The sequence below is a fragment of the Belonocnema kinseyi genome, chromosome 4, assembly GCF_010883055.1.
Source record: "Belonocnema kinseyi isolate 2016_QV_RU_SX_M_011 chromosome 4, B_treatae_v1, whole genome shotgun sequence".
Taxonomy (NCBI): domain Eukaryota; kingdom Metazoa; phylum Arthropoda; class Insecta; order Hymenoptera; family Cynipidae; genus Belonocnema; species Belonocnema kinseyi.
This window is the reverse complement of record NC_046660.1, coordinates 67352854-67369270: the sequence shown is the minus strand read 5'-3', so window position 1 is coordinate 67369270 and position 16417 is coordinate 67352854. Positions and strand designations below refer to the sequence as shown.

Below are 16417 nucleotides of genomic sequence, written 5' to 3'. Positions count from 1 at the left end.
TTGTTGAAAATTCCACTATTTTGTTAAAGCCATCTGTTTTAGTCGTAAATCCAACTGCTTTGTTGAATTTCAATCCTTTTGGATTGAAAGTTCATCTTTCATGGCAGAAAATTCATCTTTTTTAATGCAAAATTCAATTTTCTTGGTTGAACAGAAATTTGTTCGTTCAAAATTCATTTGCCTTCTAAAAATTAGTTCTTTTGGCTTAGAAATTCAACTATTTTGTTAAATATGCATCTTTGCTGGTTGCTGTTAATTTTGTGTATGTTTTTAGTTTAAAAATTTGACTGCTTGGATGAATATGCATCTTTGTTCTTTAAAATTGAACGGTCTTTTAAAAAATACCTCTTTTTGGTTTGATAATTTAACTATTTGGTTGTTAATTTATCCCCTTTGGTAGAAAATTAATCAATTTTTGTATCTATGTACATTTATTTGATTTAAAAGAATTTATTCCTCTATATTATTCCCCTATTTTCTTGAAAGTCATTATATTTCCTCTATTTTTTCAAGCATTTTTGGTCTGTAAAATCTGAGGAAATAATGGATGAGACCAAAGTTGAGAAAGTTTAGATTTTAGAGCGAGCTGCTTCTTACTTCTTGCACGCATGCAAAATAACGAAGTCTCACATCCATCTTTGTCTCGAAAATCTGAATTACAAGTCCCAACCGAACAAACAGCAAGAAACTCGAGATTAATGTTGTGCGCCGTTTGCTGAAAACTAGAGCAATAAGTTAGCTATCGCAGCCAGCGATAGACTGTCACAGCTAACAATCAATTTTGTATCCGAGTTCCCACTTTTGTATTTCTAGCGCAGACGATTATTTACCTTATAGCGCATGATAATTGAACTCCCAATTCTAAACTCGAGCCTGCATTAAGCATCGAGTTTGTTTCGTAATTTAAACTAATTTTTTAATTTGTTCAGCTGGAGAGAAATCGATTTGTTACTACTACCGTTATATCAGAGAAAAATTAATTCGTTACAGTTACAGTTAGTCAGCGCAGCATCGTATCGAGTTTACAAATTCCTAGGAGATTTTCAACGATTCTAATATCTATTTTAAAAATAATTAAAATTTTGTTAGTACAATAATGTATCTAAAAAAGTTGTGTAACGATATATCTCGAAAATCTCGCAATCATTGTTGATAATATGATTGGCGTGTTATCACTTGAAGTTGTTTTGCATCGTAAATTTTAAATTTAAAAAAATTAAATCTACAAATAATCCTTTTTAATAGGAAGAAAATTCAGAAAACCTTATGCGAATTAAGAAAAATTTGTGCTTTTTAAACACTCGTGCGGTTCGATTACAACTCCCGAATTATCTAAAAAATTATTCTAAATGGATATTAGTATTTTTTCAAATAATTTTAATATGAATTCATTAAATGTCGAAGAAGACTTCATACGTCTAAAATGTTTAGATTTTGTTCCTGAAGATTCCCCATTTTCAAGAATTGTAGGTTATATTAGTTTTTTACATTGGAAATGGGTATTTCTAATCAGGAATTTTTAGATTTCAAAGATGAAAAATGTTTCAACAGTTTAGCGTTATTTCAACAAAAATCATTAGGTTTCAAAGAAGATTCATATTTATTATTATAATTCAAACTAAGATATAGAATATGATAACAATTTTGGATCATGTTAGTATTTTTCGTTAGAAATTGGCATTCTCAATAAAAAAAATATTTTCCAAGAAGATGAACAAATGTTAATAATTTTAGATTATGTTAGCGTTTTACGTCAAAAACTGGTATTTTAAAACAAAAAACATCGTTCGAATAAGAATTGCAATTTTATAACATTCTCAAGTTATATTAACGCTTTTTACAAGAAATCGGAGTTTAAAAACAATTTTTACGCATATTTCAAAAATTTTTAATCATTTAAAATATAATAAATTCTAAATCAATGTATTATATTTCAAAGAATATTTTCAATTGTTAACCACTTTCGGTAATGTTGGTGTTTTTCATTTGAACTTTGTATTTTTTAACAAAAAATCATTAAATGTAAATTCATTGATTTTTTTAATAATAAAACTTAGAAGTTTAAACATTTTCAGGCTGCCTTAGTTACTTCTTTTCGCAAATTAAAGTTTATATTATAGTTTTATTTTTAATTTTTAATATGTTTAGGTTGTGTTATCGTTTTACACGTTTTTTGGTATTTTAAAACGAAAATCATTGTAATATTTCTAATAATATTTGCAATTTCTTAACAGTCCAAAGTTATGTTAACATTTTTCAAAGGAAATCTGTTATTTTAAACATAAATGATTAGATTTCGAATGAGATTGACAAATTTGAACAATGTTCTGTTATGTTAGTTCGCATTGTCGCAAATGATTTTTTGCAAGTTTAGATAACGCTGGTGTTTTGCACCTAAAAGTGGTATTTTTGAATAAAAAATCATTAGAAACACAAATTTTTCATAACAAAAAATTTGTATTTCATACAAGATTCACAACTTTTAACAATCCCTTTTTGGGACTTTGAATTGGAAGCAAGTGAAAAAGTAAAAAAAAATGATAAGGTGTAAGTTTAAAAGATTTGAAATTTTCAAAATGAGTCAAACTGAAACGTTTCAACGTGAAATTGTTCAAATACTTACAATTTTCCACCCTGGAAATTTATTTTCGTTTAATTCTGATAACTTCAAAGTTAAAATAAACTGCTCAATTAAAAACTGTTCCACTTTACAATTTCTATTAAAATCGAAAAATCTTACCTTTTGCTTTGATTTTCGTTTTTTGAGGTTTGCAATTCAAATTAATTTTAACATTGTTCAATTTCAAATTTGATCGCTTTCGATATGCAGTCATTCATTCACAAGTACCAGGAGATTGCAATCTATTTTAGTCAATTTAATAAACCACATGAAACCTTTTTTTTCGAGCAAATGAAAATAACTAGAAACTATTTTTTTTTTTATTGCCATCATAATGACTCTTTTTACGGAAATAATTCCAGGGTGGCCAGTGAACTGAAAACCCGGGAAATGACCAGGAATTTTTCCAGAACGGAAATTTTGTTCAATTTTTAATAAAAGACCTTAAAGTTAATAAAATAAAGGTCAGTTTTATTTTAATAGCAGTACATAATAAAACAACCTTTGTTAAAAAAAATATAAAAACATTTGTGGTGTAAGAAAAGCCAACATATTACTTTTTTTATAGTCTTTTTTATTAAAAGTTTGACTATATGGTTGTGGATGCAACTGTTTGGTTGGATTTTAATCATTTTTGTTTAAACATTGGACCATTTCGTTTAAAAACCATTTTTATTGTTTGAAAATTCAAATACTTGGTTCAAAATTCAATTATCTTCTGAAAAAAGTTTTTTTTTTTGTCAAAAATTAAGCTTTGGGTTGAGCATTTGCCTTCTTGAATAGAATATTCGTCTATTTTGATTGAAAATTCATCTTTTGTGGTAAAAAAGTGATGTTTTTAGTTGAAAATTTTTTTTTGAAAATTCAATTTTTTCTTCAAACACTCATATTTTCGGCTCAAAAATGTAACTGTCCGGTTAAAAACTCAAATATTTTGTCTAAAATTTATCTCCTTCTATTTTAAGATTTACTACTTGGTGGTGAATGCAAAAATTTGGTTGACAATTTTTTTTTTGCAACATAGCTATTTGGTTTCAAATTCATCGTTCGGGGTTAAAAAATATATTTTTTGTTAAATTTTACCTTTTCAGGTAGATAATTCTAAGATTAATTTTATTTCGCTTGTAAATTTTCTTATAATTCTAAAAGCTGCATTTTGAATGGTTTGTATCGATTCAATTGTATTAAATTATAATGAGACGAAATTTGAGGTGCGATTATAGGCGAGTTAAGTTTATCTTTCTTAGTTGAAAATTCATCTGTTTTGTTGAAAATTTTGTATTTTTGGTTAAAAATGTATCTTTCTAGTTGAAAAATCAACTATTTCATGATAAAAACATGCATTTTATTAAAAATTACACTTTTGTGTTAGAAAATTAATTGACTAAAAATTAATATTTTTGGTTGAAAATGCATTTCTTTGATTGTAAAGTTAACTAATTTTTGAGGCACATTCTGATTCGAATTCGTGGGGCGATTTAAGACGAGATTCGAGGCGCGATTAAAGACTGGATTCAAGACGAGACTGAAGACGTGTTTCGAGACGATATGAGGCCTACTTTGGCTCATTTTTAAATACATTAATTTAAGTCAGTCCTGGAGATAAAAAATAATATTAAAACTGTAATCGTAGATTAAAAAAGAGAATTTTTTCTTTCTGATTTCAGAGTCAACGAGCGACGTGACCGAAGGGGTATACGCTGGCGAGCACACACAATTAATTTACGGAGTGTTCACGACTCCTGTCAATTCCATTGGTGGTTCTGCCGTTTGTGCATTCGCCATGAGAAACGTGCTTGAGGTCTTCCAAGGAGCTTTCAAGGAGCAGGAAACTATCAATAGCAATTGGTTAAGGGTACTTCCAGAAAAAGTCCCTGAACCAAGACCTGGAGCTTGCGTCAACGACTCGAGGACACTTCCGGATGTCACTGTCAACTTTGTCAAATCTCATCCTCTCATGGACGATGCTGTTCAATCTTTCTTTGCTCTACCTGTCATATCAAAAGTCACCTTCAAGTAAGGCGCTCATTTCTTAATTTTTCCATTTTTTCAATCTAAAACAAATATAGACTCTTGAAATTCATTTCTGTACTTTATTTCAGTTACAGATTCACTAAAGTGGCAGTCGATCCACAAGTCAAAGCCCTCGACGGAAAAGCTTACGACGTACTTTATATTGGAACTGGTAGGAAAAAACTCAATACAGACTTCACATACTTTACCCCACTCCTTAATTTTGTCCCTTTTTTTAAAGAATTCCTTTTTGCTATTTTCAAGAAACTTTCCCTTTTTCGTTTCTTTTTTGCCTAAGTGCAAAATTAATTGATAGAATTTAATTTAAAAAATACAACTGCTTTTTGTTAAAGATTTAATATTTTTGGTTGAAAAACGAAGCATTATATTTTTAGTTCAGAATTTATCTCTTTGGTTCAAAATTATATTTTGTTAAAAATTCAACTTAAAAAAATCATATTTTGGTAGAAGAAATTATTTTTCTTAAAAAATTCGACTATTACATTTTTCGTTAAGAATTCATCTTTATTTGTTGAAAATTCAATTACTTAGGTAAAAGTATAACTGCGTTGATAAAAAAAAATGTTTGGTAGAAGATACATTTCATTGGTAGCAAATTCGTCATTTTTGGCCGAAAATTAAATCTCCTTGGTTGAACATTCACCTTTTTTGTGTTAAAAATTCATCTATTTTGATAGAAAATTCACTTTTTTGGTTCAAACTCACCTATTTCGTAGAAAAATAACTTTTTGATTAAAAATTCATATTTTTAGGTTGAAAATATTTCTGTTTTGTAGAAAACTAGGTTTTTTTAATTCATCTATTTTGGTAGATGCTTCATCCCTTTGGTTGAAAATGCACCTGCTTTTTTATAAATTCTTTTTTTTTAATTTAATTTCGAACTTATAATTTAATTACTCTCCGTTTGGTTGAAAATTCCATTGTTTCGTTGAAAAATCGTCTTTTTTGGGTGAAAAATTCATCTTTTTGTGTTAAAAATTCAAATATTTTGATATAAAATTAACTTTTTTGTTAAATATTTATCTCCTTTGGTAGAAATTCAATCTTTTTTGTTTGAAAATGCAACTGTTTGGATGAAAATTAATCATTTTGTTCAAGGATTTTACTATTTTTTTAAACATTTGACTATTTGGTAAAAAAATAACTTTTTTGTTGAAAATTTATATTTTTGGGGTTGAAAATTCAACTGCCTGGTTGAATGTTTCACTGCTTTGTTAAAATTCAATTTTTTTAAAAATATTTATGTCTTTGGTTGCAAATTCAATTTTTTCTTTGAAATGCTGTTTTTTAATTAAACACTTTGTTGAAATTCTTCTTTTTGGAAGAAAACTAATCACTTTGATTAAAAATTTTTCTCTTTGTGTTGAAAGTTCAACTATTTTTATAGACAATTTTGCTACTTTCTTGAATATTAACTTTTTTGAAATTCATATTTTGGATTGAAAAGTTAACCATTTGGTTTAAAATTCGCGTTTTCGATAGAAAATCGACCTCCTTGATTGAACATTCAATATTTTGCTAGGAAATTCGCGGTTTTGATAGAAAATTGATCTCTTTCATTCGAAATTCACATTTTTTAATGAAAATTTATCTATTTTTTAAGATTCACTTTTTTGTTTAAAAATCGTCTTTTTGGGTTAAAACCTGATCTTTTTGGTTTGAAAATGCAACTTTTTAGTTAAAAATTAATCTGTTTTCGTCGAAGGTTAAACTATTTTGTAAAAAATTCATCCATTTGATTGCAGTTTTTTATTCTTTTTTTTCTGAAAAATCTTGCTTGGTTGAAAATTCAACTATTTGGTTAAAAGAATCAACTTTTATTTAAAAAATCGCCACTTTTTCCTAAAAGTTCAAATATTTCGTCGTACATGTTACTGTTTGCTTGAAAATAAATCTGTTTTGGTTAAGGATTTAGCTATTTTCTTTAAAATGCAACTATTTGGTTGCATTTTTTTCTTTTTGAAATTAAAATTCTTTCTTCGTTAAAAATTCGTCTTTTAGGGAAGTTCAACTATTTGGTTTTAAATTAATTTTTGTTGTCGAAAATTTGACTCCATTATAAAAAATTCATCTTTTCTGTTTGAAAATTAAAACTATTTTGTTGATAATGCAAAATATTTCGACTTGAAATCTTAGATATATGTTATCTACATTTATTTTATTTCAAATAATGTATTTCCCTATAATTCACGAAACTCTTAAAACAGGGGAAGCTTTGAGAGCATTTGGGGCTCTGAAGTCCGTTAATGATTTTTTCAATATTTATCGCACATTGATTCCAAAAGCTAAATTTCTCATTTTCTTTCAGACGACGGCAGAGTATTGAAGGCTTTGAATACAAAAGCGCCCGACTCTCGAAGTAGTCCTGGTGAAAATATCATCAGTGACGTCCAAGTGCTCAAATATGGTGAGAATCTATTTAAATAAATACTTTCCTTTTCAAGTAAGAGTCTCTCTTCTTCGAGAAAATTCAAATATCTTCATAGTCGCTTCACTCCTGGATAAAAAAAATCTTTTTTTCCTAAAGGTGAAGCTGTGAAAGACCTGCAGGTCGTTCACCTAGCGGGAGAGGCCAGTAAATTAGTTGTGGTTGCCGACTCAGAAATTCGAGCCATTCCCTTACATCACTGTGATTCCCCTACTGCCAATTCCTGTACGGCTTGTGTTGCTCTACAAGATCCCCATTGCGCCTGGGACGCAACCACAAATCTCTGCGTAGCCGTGCCAACGAAACTGCACGTCAACGATGCAGAGAAAACGCTCTTCCAAGATATCGCAAATGGTAAACACAAAGGATGCGGATACGAACCTGGTAAGAAGCATTTTCAAATTCTTTATCTGGAATTCCTTGACATTTACCTATTTTCAGAAGAAACTGTTCAATTTTAAAAATCTCAATTTTGAAATTGATCCGTATCTTCTAAATTATTTTCTACAATGGAAGGGCAGGTGGTTCTAATCTTGGATTCCTACCTTACCGACATCGAGAAAGTTCTTGATGACGTAAAAACTGCAATAGGCGAGTTTACATGCCGATAGATAGCGCTAGCAGCTTTAGTCAAAAATTGCTTTTGTTATTCAAATTAATAATAAAAATTTATAGTTTATTCATAAAATAAAGTAAAAACACAAGTCATTCAGCTGAAAAAAATTCAATATTTTAGTTACTGGTGAGTTTTTCTTTAGTTCTGAATTTTACAAATATAAAATTATCATCTACTGATAGAACGTTACGAAGTACAATTCTCCAAAGTTTTCTATTTTTCTATGACAAAAAGTGGCAAATGTTGTAATTTCAAATGGGAAATTCAACTGTGCTTTTTTCTGCAGATAATTCGTTTTTTTGGCTTGAAAATTTGGTTGAATTTTTTTTTCTTTGACTAAAAAATCTTTTTAGTTAGAAATTCAACCATTTTGTTGAAATTTCATTTTTCTTTTTGGTTTAAATTTGTCTTTTTAGTAGAAAATCAATCTTCTTTTGTTGACAAATTCGTCTTTTTGGTTGAGAATGTAACTCTTCAATTGTTGGTTAAAAATTTATCTTTTTTAGTTGAAAATTCATTTCTTTAGTTTAAATTGTGCATTTATCCAATCAGAATTTTCGCTACCTAGCGGCTGGTAAACTTCCCTATTATGAGAAACAAATTTCGCATAAACGAAACATACTATAAAGTTAGCACAGACACGGACCACTTAAGCTGTCAAACGATCTCGATGTCGGTAAGGTAGGAATCGACGAGTGGAACCAGCAGCCTCCTACTCTCTACAAAAATAAACTTTTTCATTTTTGTTTCCTTTATCTGCATCCTTTTCGCAACTCTGACTCTCTATTTTATCAATGCTGCATTTACAATACAAAAAATTCTATCTACTCGTTGGTTTCCGTTTGCTTTTTTGCATAAAACTTCCAAGAAACCTGAGCTTTTTAAATATAAAAACTGACCCTGCAAACAATTATATTTGCTAATAAGAAAAACAGGCTAACAAGGTGTTGAGTTTTCATCCAATTTTTCTGGCATTTCCATTTTTTGCGCTTCCATTTCCGAATATTCGGAAATACAATACGTACATTTGTTTCTAATCTGCACGCTTGTTTAAAATTCGCGTCTGTGAGTTCTGCTTTGGCGAACTTTTGCTTTTGCTATCATCTCTCTGAAATATGTGTGAACTGGGCGTCCCTGTCAATTAGCGAATATTGCTTCAGAAATGGCGAAATCCGTACCACCAGCGATTCCGCCCCGAATTGGGCGTGGAGAGCAGCCCGACGAACGAGACAATGAAATTGTTATCGAGCTGGATCGAGACAATCAATACAGTCGTACGCAACCAAGAGCTAATGAGCCACAAGGTAATAATTTGTGTCTCCCTACCTTTTTCCACAATTTTTTCAACTGATACTAGTTATATTTTTATTAAATATTAATATTAAGTAGGTAGAAATATTTAAAATTTAACAAAAACTAATTTCAAGAAATATAATTTAATTTATTTTTGATGTTAAGGTTCTTGACTGGGTAAAATTAATCAATAATTTTTTATGTTAATTTTCTGTCTACTGGTCCAATCAATATTCTAATAAATATTGTTTGGACCAGTAGACAGAAAAATTAAAATACAAAATTATTCAATATAATATAAAGGAAGATATTCAATTCATCAAACTTTATTAAGAATAATCTTTGATTGCAATTAAATTGAAAAAATAAGCGAGTGAAATCGAGATTTTTCAAAATATTTAGAGTAAAAATAATGTGAGACGTTACAAAATCTTTTTTTTTTTGCACTTTTCAAGCATCGGAATCCATACACTGTACAGACTATTTGACACTATTTTTGAGTGATTACTCCATTTTGCTAATATTAAAAAAATTATACCAAAGAAACTATTTTCTCTCAATTGTCCGCTAATGTCATTATTTCTTAACCAAGTAGTTGAGTTTTGGATGAAAAAGATGAATTCTCAACAAGAAAATTGTCATAGTTGATATTTTAACCAAGAAATAAAATTCTTTCAAAAAAATAGTTGACTTAATAACCAAAATTGATTAATTGTTAACCAAACCGTTGCACTTTTAACCAATTATATAAATTTTCAACTAAATATTTTCAAGAATGGAAACAAAAAAATTTTTCAACAAAAAAAACGTATTTAAAGTTTCAACTAAATACTGAAATTGTCAACCTAAAACGATAAATTATGAAAAAAATTGTAATGGTTGGTTTTTCAAAAAAAAAAAAAAGATTTTAATTAATAATAAAAACCAGTTGGCTATAACAAAAAAAGCGAATTTTCAACAAATTACTCAAGACTTCAACTAAAACAGATTCATTTTTAACCAAACAGTTGCATTTTTAACCAAATAAGTTAAATTTTCTACCAAATTTTTAAGTTTTCTACAAAAAAGTTTAGTTTTTCAAGAAGAAAGTTAATTTTTAACCGAAAGATAGTAATTTTTTACCTAGGCAGTTCCATTTTCAATTAAAAAATAGATTTTCTGCCAAAAAGACGAATTTTCAACAAAATACATACATTTTGAGCCAAATCGCTTGCATTTTCTACTAGATAGTTAAATTTTTGAGCGAAAAATACGAGTCTTCTACCATACATCTAAATTTCCAACAAAAAAGTGAATTTTGAACCGAAACATATTATTGGTTTTTAACCAGCCAGTTACAATTTAACCAATAAAGATCAAAAGACTAATACATAAAGATATGAATTTTCAAACAAAAAGATAAATGTTAAAATAGTTCATTAATAACGAAGAGGTATGACTTTTTAACAAAATTGTTGAATTTTTAACAAAATAGTTGAATTTTCGACGAAAAAAAAATTAATTCTCAACAAAAAAATGGTCATAGTTGATATTTTAATGAAGAAATGAAATTCTTTCCACAAAATAGTTGACTTAATGACCAAAATTGATTAATTATTAACCAAATCGTTGCACTCTTAACCAAATAGTTTAATTTTCAAGAGGAAAGATTGATTTTGTTTTAAATTATATAAATTTCCAACTAAATATTTTGAACAATGGATGTAATTTTAGTCTTTTTAGCTGAATTTTCAAACTAAAGAATATCACTTTTTAACAAAAAAAGGAGTAGATAAATTTACATTCTAGAAAATTAATTTTCAATTTCAAAAACGAATTTGGTACAAAATAGTTAAATTTACTGCCAAATTGTTGAATTTTCAATACAGAAAGACTAATTTCCTACAAATCAGTTGATTTTTTGACCCGAGAATTCAAATTTTCAACCTAAAACGATGTATTTTTGACGAAAAATGTAATGGTTGATTGCTTTAAAAAAATGTAATTAATAATAAAAACTAGTTGGCTAAAATCAACAAAAACGAATGTTCAACAAAGTACTCAAAACTTCAACTAAAACAGATTAATTTTGAACCAAACAGTTGCTCTTTTAACCAAATAAGTTAAATTTTCTACCAAATTGTTAAGTTTTTTACAAAAAAGTTTAGATTTTCAAGAAGAAAGTTAATTCTTAACCGAAAGATATTAATTTTTTACCTAGGCAGTTTCATTTTTAATCAAAAAATATATTTTCTGCCAAAAAGACTAGTTTTCAACAAAATAGTTCAATTTTGTACCAAATAATAATAACATTTTTAACCACAAAAGATAAATTCTTATAAAAAATACACTTTTTAATTCGGACTATACATAATTTTAATACCTGACAAATTTTATGACTATTTTGACACTATTTTTTTCAAATTGTTGACACCGTTTACACTATTTTTTATATCTGAAGTGGATCCGAGGCCTGACTTCCGCTTATTTCAAATTTAATCTCGCCATTAGAGTTTGCAGTCTGCTTTACATATATTTAACTTTGAATATTGTTCAAAACCATAATTGATTTTATAATGAAGCATTTGTGTTGTGGATTTATCGATCGTATTTGCATATTCAGCTTCGCTCGCTTATACTGTTTAAATATTATCATATTCAAGCATTACGGTGAAAGGTATCAGTTTCATTCATCATTGGAACCATATTCGTATAGAAAATACTGCTAAAATTTTTCTCTCTATTTATTGTTTTGTTGCTAATTTGCCTTTGTAATGTGTGGTTAATGTTTTACTGATACGTGCTACTAATACAATGGAATGTAGGAAATAAAAAATACTATTTTTTTGATATTACATTTATTTTGTTCACTTTGAACTAAAATAAAATTTTACCTGGAATATTCTTTCATAATCATAGCTGTGAAATGTTTTATAATTTTCATAAAAGTGTATTTTAGTATTTAAAGAAAAATCTATTTTAAATTTATTCAAATTTTTACGATTCTTGAAATTAATGTTTAAACGCTTTCTTTGCACTTGTTCAACTTGATTTCTTCAAAATTCAAATCGAGACTTTTCACAAATTTAGAGAAATATTAATGAGGAAATTTTTGATTTAAATTTAAATTACTACCCAGAGTAGTTCCAAATTTGTAGCGCTGTGTTGGCTGTTTTAGAACATAGCGTAAAATGCAAATTTCATATAATGAACTGTGTAAAATTTGCTTTAGATAAAAAATGTGAAAATGCTCAAATTAATCGAATGAGCTGAAGGGGAAAAAATTGTGAGCAGACATCTAGAAATTTTCTGATCTTGTATTTTTTTTGTGATTTTGGAATATTTTAATGAACGTTTCTTTGATTTAGGCAGAAGAAATTTCAGGATTGACATTTAATTTTATACCAAAAAAGTGTGCATAATTCAATGTGCATAACTTAATTTAAAAAAAAAACATGTTTTTTGAACATTTTAAACAAATTCTAAAATAGGCAAAACACTTTTTCTTGATTTTAGAATTTTTTATTACTGTTCACTAGTAAAAAAGGTAAATATTCAAAATAACCCGTAATTTTAATCTAATAGACAAATTGATTTAAATTGTCAAAATTTAGAATTTTAAATAAAAAAAGAGAAGAAAATATGTTGACCGATTTCAAGAAAAATTTTTATTAACTTTTTTCGGATGTGAACCCACAAATGAGAAAAAAATTCCTCCAGCTAAAACGATTTCATTAATTTGAACGTTTTCGCTCCTTTAAAATATGCTTCTTTTTGTTCTAAAATTTTCTTTTAAATAACACTACTCGATAAAAATCGAAAGAAAAAGGTGAAAAGTGTAAAAAAAATTTGTACATTCTTCAAAATAACTGGGCCTTTTAAATGTTACTAACTAGTGGACTTCATGAAAATAATAGACCATTATTTTCTGCCCTTAAAATCCTAATTTTCAAAAATTAATTTAAAAAGAAATTTATCTTCCACTCCCTTATGATTTTTTTTACAAATGACCACGAACAACTACAACCATTTCTATACGAAAGTACAAGTAAATACAAAAAATTACAAAATGACAGGAAATATTACGTTTTTCTATTATTTAAACAAGTTTGGTACTTTTTATATTTTGTTGTTGTGTAATTTTGTATTTTATTGTATTTTTAATATTTTACAAGAATTTACCATTTTTACAATCAAAAAATTATTCTTTTTCAACTTAGGATTATAAATTATTCAAAGTACTGCCAGGGGATAATTTTATATGTTCAACTGTGCAAGTGATTGGTATTACAAAACAAATTTTACGTTTCAATTATATAATATTAAGATACAATAATTTCTTAAAGACAAAAAAAGTTTCAGTTCCAGAGCTTTAATGCAAAACCTGTAAATATTAGGTCCACAAAGGTCCCTAAGGTAATAAAGGACGAAACTTAACTCTTAAAACACAATATAATAGGTCGCGGCTCTGCGGATTAACTTCAAAAATCATTAGTTTATTATTATCATTCGTTTATTAATGATGTCCGACAGGGAACATTGGCGACACACTGCATTATTTTTGCATTCCAATGTCCAACTGAAAAAATGCAGCTGAGACACCTAAATGATTTGATCATTATCTCAAATGCTTCTTGTCGGACGCAATTATATTCACTAATGATTATTGTTGAGGTTGAGTCCGCAGGGCCACCACCTATTAGATTGTGTTTTAAATTTTAAGACTCGGACAAAAAATTTAAGTTTGACCGATATTCACATAGCATCAAAGTAAAAGCACCGAATTAATTTTTAGACATAATAATATCTTGTCAAATAATAAAACTGCCATGAAGTACAACAATATACAACAAAGATCGCAACAAAGTAGATAAATGTAGAAAATTAGTCTCAATAATAGACAAAAGTCCTATTTTCCAAGCACAAAATCTTCCACAAGAAAGTAGCCCTTTCGAACCATAATTTTCTATGTTCCAGGTGTGGTAGTAACTCCAGTTGTGTATTCCGCACACACCTTAACCGGAGCTTTGATAGGAACCTGCTTCTTTTCCCTCATAGCGGGGTTTGCATCGGGGTTCTGGTTTTCGCAAAGGTTGCGGAGCGCACCCTATCCCGATCCTCCTGAGCAGAGGCAGCAATTGAATCGCCTCACGGAAAACACCGAGTCACCCGGTTACAACAACAAGTCCATAAACCTCGTTCTGAACGTCCCCCCTAAAAATCCCAACGGGAAAAATGCCAATTCGTCTGCGGAGAACAAGCCTATGCAGAAGGTCAAGAAAACGTATATATGATACAGAAGACGACAAGCCGTCTGAGGCTTGCCCCCCGACCCAGAGGGTTCCAGTTCCTCCGACATGTCGCATTCCGAAAACCCCTACGACCAATACGACGGGGAATCCGAGAAGCTCAGGTCCAGGAACAATCTGACACCATGCACCATCTCTGGAAGCAGTTCAGAAAACAACCTCTACGCCAGTGCTGAAGTCGAACCTTCACTCAACAAAGGTTACAGTTCCGAGGTCAACCTGGATTCGATGCACCTGCAAATGGGTCAAATTGCCTATCAGCAACAATACAAAGCCAGCTTGAGGCGCAAGTGTAAAGAGGGCGGTCTCTCTCAGGAAATATATTCCAAGCTAAATCGCTCCGTCGCTGACGACACGGCCCGAAATTACTCGAACCAGAAGCTGGAACTGCTGGACTTTTATGAAGAAAGTCCCTCGCGGAGCGTCGCACTCGAACAGCCGGAATTTCGAGAAATGCGTGAGCACTACATGGTGCCCACCCACGACCCCAGTCGAGTCAGCAAGAAGTCCCTCTCGCTTTTCAACCCCCAGTTTCTTCCCAATTTCAACGATATGATCATGTACGTGGCGCAAGGTGACGGCAAGGACAGTCGTCAATTTTATCCCAACAATACACGTCTGCAGGAAAGTTTGGATTTTATGAAACCACCCAGTGGGTATAGAAATGTTGTGCATGCAGCACCACGTTCTCATAATGCTGATCCACAAGCGTGTTTAAGCTTGTATCCGCAAAATTCAGCTCATTGTGAGGAGGTGACTAATGAAGATATCTTCATTTTGAAGAGGGAGCTCAGAGAAAGCACGTGGAAAGACAAGTATGATTTGAGAGACTGTACGTCTTAGTCTTTGGTGAAATCATCTTCTCTTCAGCCTTAAAAATTGTAAATCAGTCTTCTAAGATATGAAATTTGTTGTAGGCTTTCAACTCCGGCGAAAAAATTCGGACTTTTTAATCAAGTTTGGGAAATGTTGAAAATTGGAGTGTGTTGTAACTAGGTACTTGGATTTTTTTCGCCGGAAAAAGAAGTAGGAATGTGTTTTCTATTCGCTTGAGATGGAAAGCGTGGTGGATGAGCAGGTAAATGCGATCAGAATTATCTATGTTGTTCATTAAAAATTTTTCAGATAGTAAAAATCACGAAAGACGTTTGTTATCTAAAATATTTAGACTATTTTTTAAACCAAATTTTGATATTCTAAATGCAAGAGAAAGAGCGACCCTTCTTTTTGATGTATTATGTTTTTGTTCAAGAAAAATTTTAGAATTTTACATTCGCCTGGATCGTTTATGGTCAATGCTTTAATTTTGGAATCCAAGCCCTCAGACCAAAAAGATTTTTTATCAGGAGAAAAATTTAGCAATAATAACCTATATTTCAGGGTCCTGAAATTCAATATTAAATCTAAAATTATTTTTTAATCATTAATTGACTGGTACAATATTGTGCCTTTTCAATTCTGTAAATTCATTGAATTTTGCAGATTCAGACTTTTAAGATCAATGACGTTGTTAATTAAACAAATGTTAATTATTTTGTGAAATTTCATTGCGTATGATTCTTTGCTTTGAAGGGCTTGGATTTTGAAACCGAGAGAGGGTTCTAAAATTCTCGAGAATTGAAATTCGGTGCCTATTGAAAATGAACATTTTTCATTCTTGAAATACCTCAGTTATCCTCCTTTTTGTTAAGGGCATGCGACACAGTGGGATTCCTACATTACCAACCTCTTTTTTCCATTGAACAAAATTTTTTTGTGAACCATAGAACTTTTTTGGTAAATGAAATACCGAACTCAAAATTTGAGGAGAGAATAAGAAGACATTATTCTACGTTTATGTACTGCATTTGAATCGGAATTAAAAAAAAAAAATTATTTCTGAAATTTTTTGCCAAATTTCGATTCAAATGCAGTACATAAACGTAGGATAATGTCTTCTAATGCTCTCCTGAAATTTTGAGTTCGATATTTGATTTACAAAAAAAGTTCTATGGTTCAAAAAAAAATTTTGTTCAATAGAAAAAAGAGGTTGGTAATGTAGGAATTCCACTGTGTCGCATGCCCTTAAGAAATGATTTTATACTTTTAATTTATTTTTTAAAAATTGATTTAAGGTTCAGATAAAAAAAATTCCAATT

At 29.6% G+C, this 16417-nt stretch overlaps 1 protein-coding gene across 1 annotated transcript in view; it reads left to right on the top strand.

The window, feature by feature from the left end:
• The window catches only part of LOC117171767 (semaphorin-1A-like), a 470590-nt gene extending 454523 nt beyond the window's left edge, over positions 1 to 16067 (top strand). The window contains 6 exon segments of the mRNA XM_033359372.1: positions 4288 to 4636; positions 4723 to 4805; positions 6963 to 7061; positions 7182 to 7466; positions 8859 to 9002; positions 13948 to 16067. Coding sequence (XP_033215263.1) covers positions 4288 to 4636; positions 4723 to 4805; positions 6963 to 7061; positions 7182 to 7466; positions 8859 to 9002; positions 13948 to 15122 — 2135 coding nt within the window. The 3' untranslated portion in view covers positions 15123 to 16067.
• The last annotated feature ends 350 nt before the right edge of the window (positions 16068 to 16417 follow it).